Raw genomic sequence first — 14,529 nt, forward strand, 5'->3', positions numbered from 1 at the left:
GTGAAACTCCATCTCTACTAAAAAATACAAAAAAGTGGCCAGGCGTGGTGGGTAGGCGCCTGTAATCCCAGCTACTCAGGAGGCTGAGGCAGGAGAATCGCTTAAACGCGAGAGGCAGAGGTTGCAGTGAGCTGAGATCATGCCATTGCACTCCAGCCTGGGTGACAGAGCAAGACTTCATCTCCAAAGAAGGAAGGAAGGAAGGGAGGGAGGGCAGGGAAAGAGAGAGAGAGAGAGAGAGAAGAAAAATAAGAGAATGGCATGGCCAGACTTTTATTTTAAAAAGCTATTCATGAGACAATGAAAAGATGGGTCTTTATATTTCTTAGCTATAACTTATTTCTATAGTACTGTTCTTCATTAAGAGCGTATATGTGTATACATTTATCTGCACAGTAATATATCATTTATAAATGATTAGCAAGGTAGTGAATTATCTGAGTTGAGTAAATTCTCTAGGTGACTGAAGACTAGTCCTTCAACTGTTAATAACTTGATTTTTTCCTAACTAATTTGGTGGTTATTGCTCCAAAATGTTGTTCTTATTTTTGCCTTGAGTAGCTTGGATATAATTTAATCCAGTATTTTGGGTAACCCTCTACTAATTGTTTTATTATTCCAGCAAGAATTAGGCTATTTCCCCAGCATACTAAAAAATGATTGGCTGATTTTTTCACTAATTCAACATGTATTTTTTTTCACCTCCAACTGTGCTAAGTATGCAGAGATACAATGGATCTTACAATACAGTAGAAGTACATATATGCATAACTGCAGTACAAGACAAATTGATGCCATTGGAGAAGTATGCGTGAAATACTGTGGAATTTCAGAGAAAGAGGAAGGCACTTTCAGCTAGACTAGGATCTCCCAAGGCTTTTGGAATTAGCATTTGAATGGACCCTAATGTATAGCTAACTGAAATGGAAATGGGGGTCAGGCGTGGGGAAGAGAAATGCCTGAAGGAAGGAGAGAGGTGGGACAATGTGGGAAGTTTATTGGAAATACTAGGAAGTAGGAGGTAAGGGGGAATTGAGTTGGATTGGTAAAGTAAGTCAGAAAGATGACATAAAATGCTAGTCTAAGATGTTGGAATTAACTTTGTAGTGGGGAACTATTTGAATACAGAATTTGTGTAATGCATTTGAAATTGCTTTTTAAATAAAGGATTTGGCGGAGAGGAGGAAAAATAGCAGGGTAGATGATTTTAAGAGTCCTGTACCAGGTCAGTGACATTAAGAATGTAAAGGAGGGGTAATAGATGTATGGGTAATATTACGGAAATAAAATAAGCAGGATATGGTAGATTAGAGATAAGAGATGGCTCAGTATTTTAAATCTGAGTGGGAGGAGGACGGTTATACCAGTACGGTTCATCAGTCTGCTACCATGCTGTCTGGTAGAAGGGCAGGCTTCATTACTTCTCTTGTCATTTACTAGCAACGCCTCATCATCCAGCTATCCACTATAACAAAGTGTCATCTTAAAAGCTGGAGATCTCCAATTTTGGAAAAGAGAGCTTTATTTCTTAGAAAGCTTGAAGCCTACAGGCTTGGAAGTGTATCCTGAGACAGAGACCAAAAGCAAGCCCTTCAAAGGAGGAAGGGTGAGACAGGAAGTTATGCTGAATGGGTTGGCTAAGTATGCATATTCAACAGGTTATATAGGAGGAGTTATGAATATTCATGAGGGGGTGCACACATGCTTAGTGTGCAGACTCCATGTTACATACATTTCATGTTCACTTTGAGGTGAAGACTTAACATTTAATCATAGGAAAATTAGGGTTTACATGTCAAAAGGTGAAACAGAGTTCATAGGCACCGTATGTGCAGCCTCCATGGACCAGCTAGAACCAGTTGGTGATCTCTTATCAGGAATGCTGGTCAGTTCAAAACCACAAAAACAGAGGGGAGTCCAGCTTCTGAGTTAGACGACTGGTTGATATCCGTGGTGGAGCAAGTCTTTTGAAAGGGTTGGTTTCTTTTTAACTCTTAGGAAAGAAAGTTTAATGGTGGTTAGTGAGGGAGGAGACCTAATGAGACATGCTTCACCTCCTGTCCCATCATGGCTGGGAACTCAATTTTTAAGGTTTCTCTGGGGTCACCTTGGCAAGGAGGAGGGTATCCATTCAGTCTGCTGTAGAACTTAGAATTTTGTTTTTATTTCTCAAAAGTAAATAACCACACTTGTTGAATCAGTAAGTTTGTTTTTAGGAGAATATAGCCTAAGAGTTACACCATTGTAGCATAAAATACTTAAATTTTACGATGCTTGTTTTTTGCTGCTCATTGATTCCAAAAGGAGGGTGATCTATTCTGACTGACATCTTGTTTTTCATGCAAGTCTTATCTAGTTTCCTAGCATTACTGTTGGGTTTATTATTTACCAAGTTTCTGGGTTTTGCCTTTTTTTTTTAAATATATGTTTGGGCATTTTAAATGTATCTAATTCTATCCTCAGTTATAATGTTTGTTTTTGCTATGATTTTTTTTCTGTAAGCCTTAAATAATGAGATTCAGAAAATATCATTAGGTATAGAGTTTATTCAAGCCCAAAACTTGAGGATGGCCCCCTGGGATGGCCACCTGGCAGCATAGGTTCAAGTTGCCCTGGATATACACTGTGATTAGCAGCAGTTACAAGTGGGTTTTTAAGGAAAAAAGCGGTTTCTATGTTTATTTACCAAGAATTTACGTTAAGATAACGTAAGCTATCAATTGGCTATACATTGTTCTTTGTATCACAGATTTCAGGAACATAAAAATAATGGGTGAGGCATCAGGTCAGGAACATAATGAATGCCTAATTTAAACAATTGCCCCCCCCAATGGGGGAGCATAAGAGTCATGTGACTAAAGTCCCCTACTCCAGTCTTTCTGGGCCTGGTAAATCTTGCATACTGTACATAGCTGACTGCTCTGAGCTGTTTTCCTTCTCTCAATTCTAACTTGAATTTCTTGAATGCTATTTGTAATCTGGATTAAGATAGAAGTAACCCTTATAATAACAAGGCATGTGGTTGGCCAGAGCTAAATTTTAGTGTAATGTTTTAATTGACTTTATGGAAATAATAAAATAACACCCAGACTTTCTCTGTTGGAGGTTAGGGCAAAAGGATGGCTTATTGGTAGGTAGTTCCTCACTTATTGCAGAAGTAGAAAAAAGTAGAAAAGTAGAATTTACTTTTTTTTTTTTTGGTATGCCTAGGGTTTGAAGGATGAAGTTAATTTTTGTTATCCAAGGTTTATGTTTTTAATTGTAGCTTAGCTGGGAGTTGGCGAACACAGAAAATACCTGATCAATACCATGTTTGGTTGTAGTTTGAATTTTGGCTGGAATGTGTAAAGCTCTTAAGAAATTTTTAAAAAGCCAAATCAGATCCATTGCGACCATGGATTTGTGACATTTAGATTTACTAATATATTGTTATGAGTCCCATCTAATTTAAGTTAAATATGATTATATCAAGGATAATATAAAGGAAATTTTAAAGTTAGGTGGTTTTCTTAGCTAATTTTATGACCAAGAACAATTTAATTATTGTTACTACATCTGAAATGATATATCAGAAATACGGAGATTTTAGAGGGCAGGGACTGTGATTATTCTGTTTGTAATTCTAAACAAAAGCGACTTAAAGCAGATTGTCATTATGTACTTCAATGTTTATTCTTATTTCAGATGTGTCTTAGAAAAGTGGTTGATGTTGATAGCTAATGCCTATTTTGCTTAATAAAACAGCATACAAGTCCAACTTACTTGAAAATAAAATTTTAAATGTTATTTTCTTACCTGTTACCACAAAGAAGTAATACGTTTGCTATCCTATCAACTCTTAACTGACCAGTAAGCCACTTGTAGTTGTGATATTGTTAGCTTTTTTAGCTTTGGGCAAGCTGGTAAAACTAGCCTGCTTCTAATTTCTGTTTATAAAAATGTGTGAAGTATCATATTTATGTCTAGCTTTTCCCTTTACATAGAGAATACTTGCTCAAAATATTCTTTAGTAATCATCCCCTCTACTTTGAAATAGTGGTGGCTTCTACAAATTGTACTTTTTCTTTAACTGAATCCATTCAAGTTTAAATATAAAAGGCTACTTCCATTTCCTTTAACTCTTCCTCTGAACTATAAGGCTGTTGACTATCCTTAATATAATTTCCTACTTTGTAGGACAAACTCAAGCAACCAGTCCTTGTGGACTAATAATTTGTTAAACCACAAACCTAATTCTTAAAGCAAAGGAAATCTGCTTTCCACGTATTTTGCATTTCATCTTCTTCCAGGTAAATTATTAAAACATGCAGGATCTAGTTAACTTTGCCACTGATTGCTGTGTGATTGAGTTACTTATCTTTTTTTCAGTCATTGGGAGTGGAAACTCTAAAAATTAATGAAAGTTATTTAGGGTACTAAAAAATTATTTAATTTTAGAGTGAAAATATCAAGGGAAAATGATGATGAAAATAAATACTTTTGAGGTTACTAAATGTGTATCTTTATACTTCATTCCTGATTGTAAGGGAAACATTGCTGTTTTTAACTTTAAACTTATATACTCATCTTCGGAATAATGAAGTGGTATAGCTAGAAGCAAAGAACTGATGATGTAGGTAGGAGTAGGGGAGTCCTTTTCAATTTTCATACTGTGTAGAGATTGGGGATTTAACAATTTTTCTCTTAATAGCTTTTTTTTTTTGTATGGGCCAAGAGATTGAGGGGTGGAACTGAATGCAGCCGTTCTCATTTATGATAGTAGATACTCAGGTCCCAGGACTGCGATTTGCAGAGTCCAATGCAAAATGAGTATGTGGTGGACCTCGTTCAAAAATTAATAATTTCAAGGCTGCAATCCTAGAGCATTAAACTGAGTGTGGGGCTCTCCCTATGTGACTGCACAAGTTGGACACCCATGAAGCTGATCTCCTAGGCACTTTGTACAGAAAGAAAGATAAACGCTGAATAAAGGAAACTTTGACTTCTCAGCAATTGGCTTTCTCTATTCCATTTCTGTTTTACACAAGCTAGTGTGTTTTTGTTTGTTTGTTTGTTTTAAAAAGGCCCTGATTCTTTTTCAGTTGAGGCCAAAGGAAAGAAAATGGTATTTGCGGTCTTTTCATATGCTTGGGGCTTATGAACCTTGAAGGATTAGTGACAGTTATAATTGAATTTATTACTAACACAGGAACAGAAAACCAGTACTGAATGTTCTCACTAATAAGTGGGAGCTAAACAACAAGAACACATGGACACAAAGAAGGGAGCAACAGACTGGGGCCTACCTTGAGGGTGGAGGGTAGGAGGAGGGAGATAATTTAAAAAACTACCTATCAGGTACTATGCTTATTGCCTGGGCGATGAAATAGTCTGTACACCAACTCCTGTGACAATTTACCTATATAACAAACCTCCACATGTACCCCTGAAGTTAAAGGTTAAAAAAAGAATTGAGTTTATTTTTCTATCTTACACTTGTGTACCCTTTGGCATGTGTGCATCCTCTTCCCACTTCACCACTGCCACCACGACCTCCAGCACCAACTTTTTAATAGTGGTGGAATGATGGTTTACCTGTTTGTGTCATGTTTATTCCTACTGCAGTTCTGAGTGAGGTCATAGCTAATATTGTCCACCAAACTTATACAGTCCAACCGCTTAGAGAAGAAATTTTCTTCCCTCTTGTGCCTCTGTCTTTGGATATAGATAACCCAGTTGTTTCACTTTGTCCTAGAGATACCAGCAACCAATTAGAAAATAAACGGATTAAACATGCTTTTAAGTAATTGGGCAGGTGAGAATGATTACAAGTAAAAATACTTTGGTGGTGAATGTTAATTTAGTTATGGTGTGTTTTATCAAAGAAGTTCCAGATGTTTTTATGAACTCGCATTCTCTTGGGTCATTTATATTGTGAAGGAAAAAGAAAGTGAAACTCGTAGAAGCAATTATTGCATAAAATGGACAGAAAGGTGGAAAGAGCAAAAGATTTTAATAATGTCAAAGTCAAAACTAAATTCTTAATCTTCTTTGGGTAAAACTAAATATTGTCTCAGAAAACAGACGAATTTTTATGTGTTGTGTTATCTATTTGCTTTGCACCAATCTGGTTTAGTGCTTTGGCATGTTGTTGTCGTCATGATCATTGGTCGTCGTATTCATAGCATAGCAGTGTGGTGTTCCTTTCGAGGACTCATGAGTTTATCGTATTTCTCTTTCATATTTGTATTTGACCAAGACACGTATCTTACTGGAAGATATATTTTGTTGTTGTTGTTTGTTTGCATTTTACCTCACAGCTCAATTTATTCTCTGTATAAGTAAAATATTCTCAGTAGCAATTTAGATCTTTCATGAATCAGGTAACTTGAAAGATTTTTGACAGTCTTTTGGTTGAAATTGATCACTTAAACAGTTTGCCCACTGATTAGTAATCTCAGGAAGGTTTGGATGACTGGATTTGTTTCTTTCTAGAGAAGAGCTTATACTTGAGAAGAAAATTAACACTTTCTAAAAATAAATTTTTAATATATTTAAATTATAGAAACAATGTTAGATTTAAAATGCTTTGTAAAGAGAAAAGTGTGTGTGGGTTCTTTGTTTTTAAGTTCCTCGGAGTTTTTTGGTCACCAACAAGTGCAAATAAAATCCTGTTACAAAAAAGGCTTTGTGTAACAAAGTTATCTATTTGGCAGATTATTCATATAAACAACTCTGTTAAAGCTTTGGCTGTTTATCACAGATATTGATGAGCTGCATTATACTAAAACCGAATGTGTTAGTGATCTGTATTTAATGTTGTAGTGGCTCCTGGTACAGTCCAGAACAAAACTACTTTTCCCTCTAGATACAATAAAATCTCTTAAGTGAGAAAATTGATATAACAGACATGTTTGTACCTAATCCTTTTCATTTATTGAAATTTTCTGTGTAAATCATCTTTTTATGTAGAGGATCCTATATAGATGTCCCCTTTTTGTGCAGTTTTAATATGTTGAATATTCAATTTTAAACAGATTTTCCCAAAGGTATGGGCAATATCGCAGGAGTGAGTTTGGATATTGGCATTAGAAAAAACTATTGTAAAGTATGTTCATGTTTCACCTACTGAAAAATATAACATTTCAGAAGATAATCTAGAATTGATGAAGATATTAAAACACTGAGGCATTTAGATTTCAATTTCCAAAGATCCCAGATTTTTAATATTTTAACTTTATGGATAAGTTTCTAGGCATTCCCAGTGCATGAGATTCTGTAACCTTAACTTTGGAGCCCTGGGTTCTAGAGATGATCGATCAGTCATATGCTGACTGAGTTGTCCTGCTTTCCAAGGTCATAATACCTTCAAATACTCATTGCTACAAAAATGATGGCATTCTTATTTCAAGTTTAGATCTCATCATTCATAACACAGCCTAAACTTAAGAATTTCCACAGTCCATAAAGCATCAAAAGCCATAAAATAATTCTTTTTTTCCCTAAAGGAAAACCAAAAATATTTCTGTATTTCAGAATAAACATACCCAGTTCCATTTTAAAAATATTACAACATGTAAATTTAAATGCTTTATAACTGATAAAGTGTTCTTCTGCATATTTCCCTACCATCCTCTGCTCTTCTTCCTCAATTTGCTTAACACCCCTAACATTAACATTCTGTGAACAAATTTTTAAGGGTTGTTATAATGTATTCTATTTGTATCCTACAGTAATTTATTTGCATTTTAAAAGGAGTTTGAATACAGTGTGGCAATTTTGACAACCAGCAAGCTCATCAAAGTAAGATTATACCTGTAATCTTATGAGTCACCAAATGCCTGCTGTATTCTGCCTAACACAGACAAGGATCCATCTTTACAGATGGAAAGAATAGCTGACATCTAGTAGCAGTTACTCTTTGAGTTACCTCAACTCTATTTCCAGTATATGAATTACTCATAACCCACTTAAATTCAGATTGCTCACCAAAGCGATTAGGAAAAAGGTTTTTCCTACTGGTTACAAAGCATATCGTATTTCACTCTTGTAGTTGTTGTGAATAACCTAGTTTCTGTACATAAGCTGGACTGGTCAGTGATTTATATCTAGGATAATGACGTATGTGCGACTGCAGCAACATATTTAAACAAATGATGCACAGTGTTGTACAGGAATATTACCTGTATCAAATAGGAGTAAAACATTTTCATTCTTAGGCTGTCTAAATATCAATGGTTAAATTACTGGGTTTTGCTTTATTTTTACTACAGAAGTATTTGTTGAGTTCCTACTACATGCCAGGCTCTTGACTGAGATAACTAATAAGATCCTTATAAGATTTTTCTATTCCAGAGTTTGGTTGTTTAGTTTTGAATTACCCATTCTTTAATACCTAACTTGACTTCTAGTAGTTCTTTACTTATTAGACTCTTCTTCTAAGGATAAACAGAAAAAGACTGTGTGTCCTAGATTTTACTTTTGAATAGACAGGTGACAGGAAGCTGACACCAGTGACTTCAATTTAGGTTTCTTGTGGTTTTGAATTTTCTATATGACATTTCTGTTAGCATTGCCATTTGACTAAGGAATTATGTTTACTGGTTTTGTAATAGTAGCATCTATTCTTTTGGAATCTGGACTTTGAACAATTCATTTCACAGAGTCATTGAATAGCCAGTTCCTTCTCTTACTTAGAATTTTTCCAGGGAATTTTTCACATGACAGGATAATGGAAGAAAAGCCATTTGGGTAACTCTTCTGTTACATTTGTATCCCTTACCCCTTGGATCCCTACAGATAAATTCTTACCTTCTCTTCCTGCTAATTGACCAGCAGCACCCTGGATTGCTATCATCCCTTTGTCCAAAGAAATGGTGTAGCTGTATTCAAAGACCTATAAAATGTTATGTGCTATCTATTTCTACCTATAAAAAAAACCTTTTTTTTTTCTTTTTAAAATCAGGTTGTTTTAGAATAAATAAAGGAAAAGTCAGGTAATGGAAAAATTTCAAGAACAGTTCACATACAATTTTGGTCTATTTTAATATAATTTTTTTTACCTTTTCAAATCACATTTTAAAATAAGCTATTGGAGAAAATGTAAAATGAAAAATATGTAAAGAATAGTTAGCATAAAACATGAGATCCAGTTGTAAACTTACATGAGATAATATGGATTTATATTTATTTTCTAGTAAAATAAAACATATGATTGCATAATTGATTATTGTATATGGAATACAAGTTAAGTTCAAAAATGAAAGTTGAGCTTTTTTTGTCCTTTCAAATGTAGGGCCACCATACGATTTTAAGAGCTATTTTTTATTATAGAATTAATGGTGAGTCACTATGAAAATTGATTTTTCATGAGCTTTAAATTACATTGTCCATATTCCCTTACTAAGTTTTCCAAGTATATAAGACCTACTTAATGAAGCAGTAATCAAATGCAAACTTAATTTAATGATCTCAAATAAAAGGTTCTATTTTTCGGGAAATAAGTAAGATTTAACCAGATGTTAAAATTATGTATGATTATAAGAGTAAACATTGCCATTGTTGTAATAATTGACCAGTTTAGTAGTTTCAAATTATTTAGTTACATTTTCTCAGTTCTAGTTTGGCGTGGTAAAACATTATTTGAAAAGGCAGTACAGGAAGAATACAGATAGTATTCTTCAGTACAGATAATACTGCTGTACAGTACAGATAATATTACTGCTATTACAGAATCAGCAAGTTGAATGCATGCTTCAGGGAAAAGGGAAATGAATGCAGACTTTTTCTAACTGATTTAGATGGTCTGTCTGACCTCTCTAGAAAAATATGTGTGTATGTATATTTTGAAATATATAAGAAATGTTAAGTCTTTCTCTTCCTCTTTTTAGCCTTAGATTGTAAGCAAAAGAAATCAAGGTCAAGATCTGGAAGCAAGAAGAAAATGCTAACATTACCTCATGGTGCTGACGAGGTTTACATCCTCCGATGCAGGTATATGCCTCTATTGCCAAATCTGAACAGTTTCTTCATACTTTGCTTTGAAACATATTAGCTATTTCATTTGGGATCTTTAATTTGTGGTAGAATGTGCATTCTCAACAATCAAGTTATAAATGAACTTTTGGAGATAGGCTTAAAATCTTAATTCAGCTAACAATATCCTGTACTTCAACAACTAATGAATCAAGTTTTTTACATTAGCTAATAGTAATGTAAATCTATTATACCGTGACTTATTTAAGTAGCTTGGCCAGGTGTGGTGGCTCATGCCTGTAATTCCAGCACTTTGGGTGGCCAAGATGGGTAGATCACTTGAGACCAGGAGTTCAAGACCAGCCTGGCCAACATGATGGAAACTCATGTCTACTAAAAATACCATAATTAGCCAGGCGTTGTGGTGGGTGCCTGTAATCCCAGCCACTCAGGAGGCTGAGGCAGGAGAATCGCTTGAGCCCAGGAGGCGGAAGTTGCAGTGGGCTGAGATTGTGCCACTGCACCCCAGCCTGAGCAACAGAGCAAGACTCTGTCTCAGAAAAAGTAAAAAAGAATAAAAAAGTAGCTTTCCTTGTGTTTATCTGGTCTGTATGGTTTAACTTTGTTTGGTTTGATGTTTTGCTGTCTTGAGTTCTCGCTTATTGGGAACGCATTTTTCTCTCCCCTCATAGTTACGCCTTCTTCTGTACTCACACTCACAACACACATGAACAAACACAGACACAATGCAATTTAAGGAATGCTAAATTGGGGAAGGGTCTTTTCTAAAGAATGACATATTTTGAAGTAATAGTTGTTTCAAGTGAATTAAGATGTGCAGATGTTAATTTTAACCTAATAATAATGCTCCCACCTATACAAAGATTACTGGAGTTTATTATAGCTGTTAATAAACATACGAATTGGGAGTTTTGATGTTTTATTAAATCATTTGACTTTATTTAGAAACTTTATCAAGTGTTGTCTTTAAAATACAGTAAAGTTTATTCCTTATGTTTTAGGATTTTATGTGAATTGGTTTTAAAGAAGGAGAATTGGTCATGTTAAGAGAACTATTATCTTTCTGTAGGTTTTGTGGCCTAGTCTTTCGAGGACCCTTGTCTGTTCAGGAAGACTGGATTAAGCACTTACAACGACATATTGTAAACGCTAATCTTCCACGGACTGGAGCTGGCATGGTGGAAGTCACGTCACTACTTAAAAAGCCTGCCTCCATTACAGAAACTTCATTTTCTCTACTAATGGCCGAAGCAGCTTCATAGAACCAGGAAACCTTTTGAATAGCCAATTTGAATTGGATGTAAATTTGAAATTCTTTTTTTTTTTAAGCCACATTAAATTATCTGTTTATAAATACTAAAGCAGGAAAATGGGGGAAAGTGAATTACAATGACATCAGAGCAAATCGAATACTTAACACAGTAAGTAGTCTATATATTTTATATAGGGTGGAAGATGTGTTTTTAAGGTTTATGAAGTTTTATTGGTTAACTGTGTTCACTCAATAAAAAAGCAGTACATGTAAGCAGCCATTAATAAACTGTTGCACATGGATACTTATAGACAGACTTATTGGACAATTATGTTTTTTGCAGTGTTACCAGAATCAAGGCTCTGTTTATTCCCCACAAGACTTGCATAGAAAAATAAGATATTATATTTTGTTTGTATGTATTTAGTGTTTTGTATAATACCAAGAACCGCTGACTAAATTTACTTAAATTAGGGCATTAAATATCATGTACTTCATAGTTTGAGACTGTTCACTCAAATAGGGCAGAGTACTATTCTATCTAGATGTGTAAGTGTTTTTTTTAAAATCACATGGAACGGTTTTTTTTATACTAAAAAGTGGAGGGAGATTTGTTTAAACATGTATTTCTAAAAGAAATATGTACATAGTTCTGGAAATTATTTGTGGTAAGGAAATATTCTTTACTCCAGTTGCATTTCTCAGACAATAAAGTGGTGCATCCATGCTACCTCCTACTTTGTCAACAAAGATACTATTTACCCTTTACATTTTTGTATCATAATAGATTTTAAAAATCTAATGTTCTTTATTGCAAGACATTCTTTTGTTAACAGGTTTCTTTTTAATGTTTTACCTAAAATTGGACATGCTTACAGGACAAGTTTGCCTCTTACTTTATTTAACATTGTAGAAATGTAATTAATAAACAATGCTCACTACACAGTTTAGAATAGACGTTCTCATTTATATTATCTTCCAAATATGATCAGTTAGCAAAACTTAATACACCAATTAAAATATTTCTACATATGATGAGAATGTTTACAATTTAAATTTTAGAACTTGTTTTGGATGTGATTATATGTACGAAAATTGTGTAACACTATGCTCATGCTAAGAACCGACATAACAGAATTACTGAAATAAATGTGCTGTGAGGAATGGAAAATATGGTGCAGGTGTCTTGGTCATGATAAATTGTGATTCTTTTTAAAATTTTTTTCCAAAAACAAATTAGTTCTTTTAATCTGAAATCAGATTCCTTTACATACAACAAGTTTTTGTATGCAAGCACCATTTTATTTCATGTAGTATGGCTGATACTATAGTTGAACCAAGGATATGCATTGATTCTTTCTTCGTATGTAAATAAAGTTAAAAACAGTTAAAATAAGGAGTATTTTGGTAGAGTATATACATACCTCACTGCCAGTGAAATTGCTTTCCTATGGTATATCTCCTTACCAGAAAAATCTCTAAATAAAAAAAGGTTTAAAGAAAATTAAAATGTGAAACATTTCTTATTTTTATCATTGGTGGAAATAGTTCACTTCAGGTTGTGTTTCATTGGATTTAAATTTTTATACTTACCAGGTTACTTGGTTCACAGAGTATAGTTTTTTTCTGGAATCACCTCATTGGTCGATAAAATGTATGTGAGAAAGATCATTTTTCCCCCTTTCATGATTAATCAAACCTCTAAATTTAGAACCATCTTACATGCAAAATTAGAAGGTTGGACTAGATGGATCATTCCCAAACAAGGATCTCCTGATCCTTAGGTTAATAGATAAGGGAAAAGTACTTGTAAGTTATTTTCAATTTTGCAAAAGACCCGATAAAAACTATATATTTTTCTATAGTGACAAAACTAAAACATCACATTTCTTTACTTTTGACTGAAAATATATCAAGTCTGTATATATTGGTTATCTCTTACTGAACAAGTTTCATTGATAGCTATATAAAGTCTTTGAACATATATTTTTAAATTGGAAGACATACTACATAGCAAGTGGAATCCAGAAGTTAAAAAAAAAAAAAAATTCATAGTAGGATTCTTGTGGGAAGGCTAGTAATCAGTAGAGCCGCTTTCCACTCTAATTCTTTTTTTTTTTTTTTAAGACAGGGTTTTACTCTGCCACCCAGGCTGGAGTGCAATGGTATGACCATGTCTCACTGCAGACTCAACCTCTCAGGACTCAAGTGATCCTTCCACTTCAGCCTCGCTAGTAGCTGAAACTAAAAGCACACATCATCACTCTCGGCTAGTTTTTGTATTTTTTGTAGAGACAGAGTTTTGCCATGTTGCCCAGACTGTGCTTGAACTCCTGGGCTCAAGAGATCCTTCTGCCTCAGCCTCCCACAGTGTTGAGATAACAGGCATGAGCCACCACACCTGACCCCCTAATTCTTACACTTCTGTGATTTTGTCTTATTAGGCCAAATATCAACGTGTGAAGGAGATGAATTCGTTTGACCAGAAGTTTCGGAATCAAAACTACATTTAATTTTAAAATATGTTGAACTATATGTAAACAATTATTTCTCCTTCTAGATATATAAAGAATTCAGTCATCAGAATAAAGTATTTCACGTCAGAAACAGTAGAGTGACTCCTGAAAAGTAAATTAAGCAAAGAGCATTTTTCTTTTTTTTTTTTTGGGACGGAGTCTTGCTCTGTTGCCCAGGCTGGAGTGCAGTGGCCGGATCTCAGCTCACTGCAAGCCCCGCCTCCCGGGTTTACGCCATTCTCCTGCCTCAGCCTCCCAAGTAGCTGGGACTGCAGGCGCCCGCCACCTCGCCCGGCTCGTTTTTTTTTTTTTTTGTATTTTTTTAGTAGAGACGGGGTTTCACTGTGTTAGCCAGGATGGTCTCGATCTCCTGACCTCGTGATCCGCCCATCTCGGCCTCCCAAAGTGCTGGGATTACAGGCTTGAGCCACCGCGCCCGGCCGAGCATTTTTCATAGTAAAGATATTAGGGTTACAAAATTTAAAGAATTCTTTAGGAAGCATTCAAAATTCATCTTTTATTTGGCAATTAGAAAGTATATTTTCGCTTGGTTCCCACTAGAAGAAAAGTGTGAAATATTGTCTCAAGTTACATGATAGATTTTTATGTCAGCATATGACCTGATTTATCCTTCAGTATTGACTAATTTTCTTTTAATTCTTTTTCCATTGTCTGAGATATGTGAGCTTCTAATGCTAAATTAGGGCTTTAAAAAATTCCAGTCGGGGCCGGGCACAGTGACTCACGCCTGTAATCCCAGCACTTTGGGAGGCCGAGGTGGGCGGA

At 34.8% G+C, this 14,529-nt stretch overlaps 1 protein-coding gene across 4 annotated transcripts in view; it reads left to right on the plus strand.

Moving 5' to 3' along the window:
- Nucleotides 1-12,737, plus strand: part of ZNF644 (zinc finger protein 644) — a 101,038-nt gene extending 88,301 nt beyond the window's left edge. For 3 of the 4 annotated variants that reach the window (XM_011956037.1, XM_011956035.1, XM_011956038.1), the window contains 2 exons: nt 9,870-9,972; nt 11,045-12,737. In XM_011956037.1, coding sequence (XP_011811427.1) covers nt 9,870-9,972; nt 11,045-11,237 — 296 coding nt within the window. In that variant the 3' untranslated portion in view covers nt 11,238-12,737. The remainder of the gene's footprint in view (nt 1-9,869; nt 9,973-11,044) is intronic. The other variant, XM_011956036.1, reaches the window with a different exon arrangement.
- Nucleotides 12,738-14,529: the final 1,792 nt, after the last annotated feature.

The sequence above is a fragment of the Colobus angolensis genome, unplaced genomic scaffold (assembly GCF_000951035.1).
Source record: "Colobus angolensis palliatus isolate OR3802 unplaced genomic scaffold, Cang.pa_1.0 Scaffold41, whole genome shotgun sequence".
Lineage (NCBI taxonomy): Eukaryota > Metazoa > Chordata > Mammalia > Primates > Cercopithecidae > Colobus > Colobus angolensis.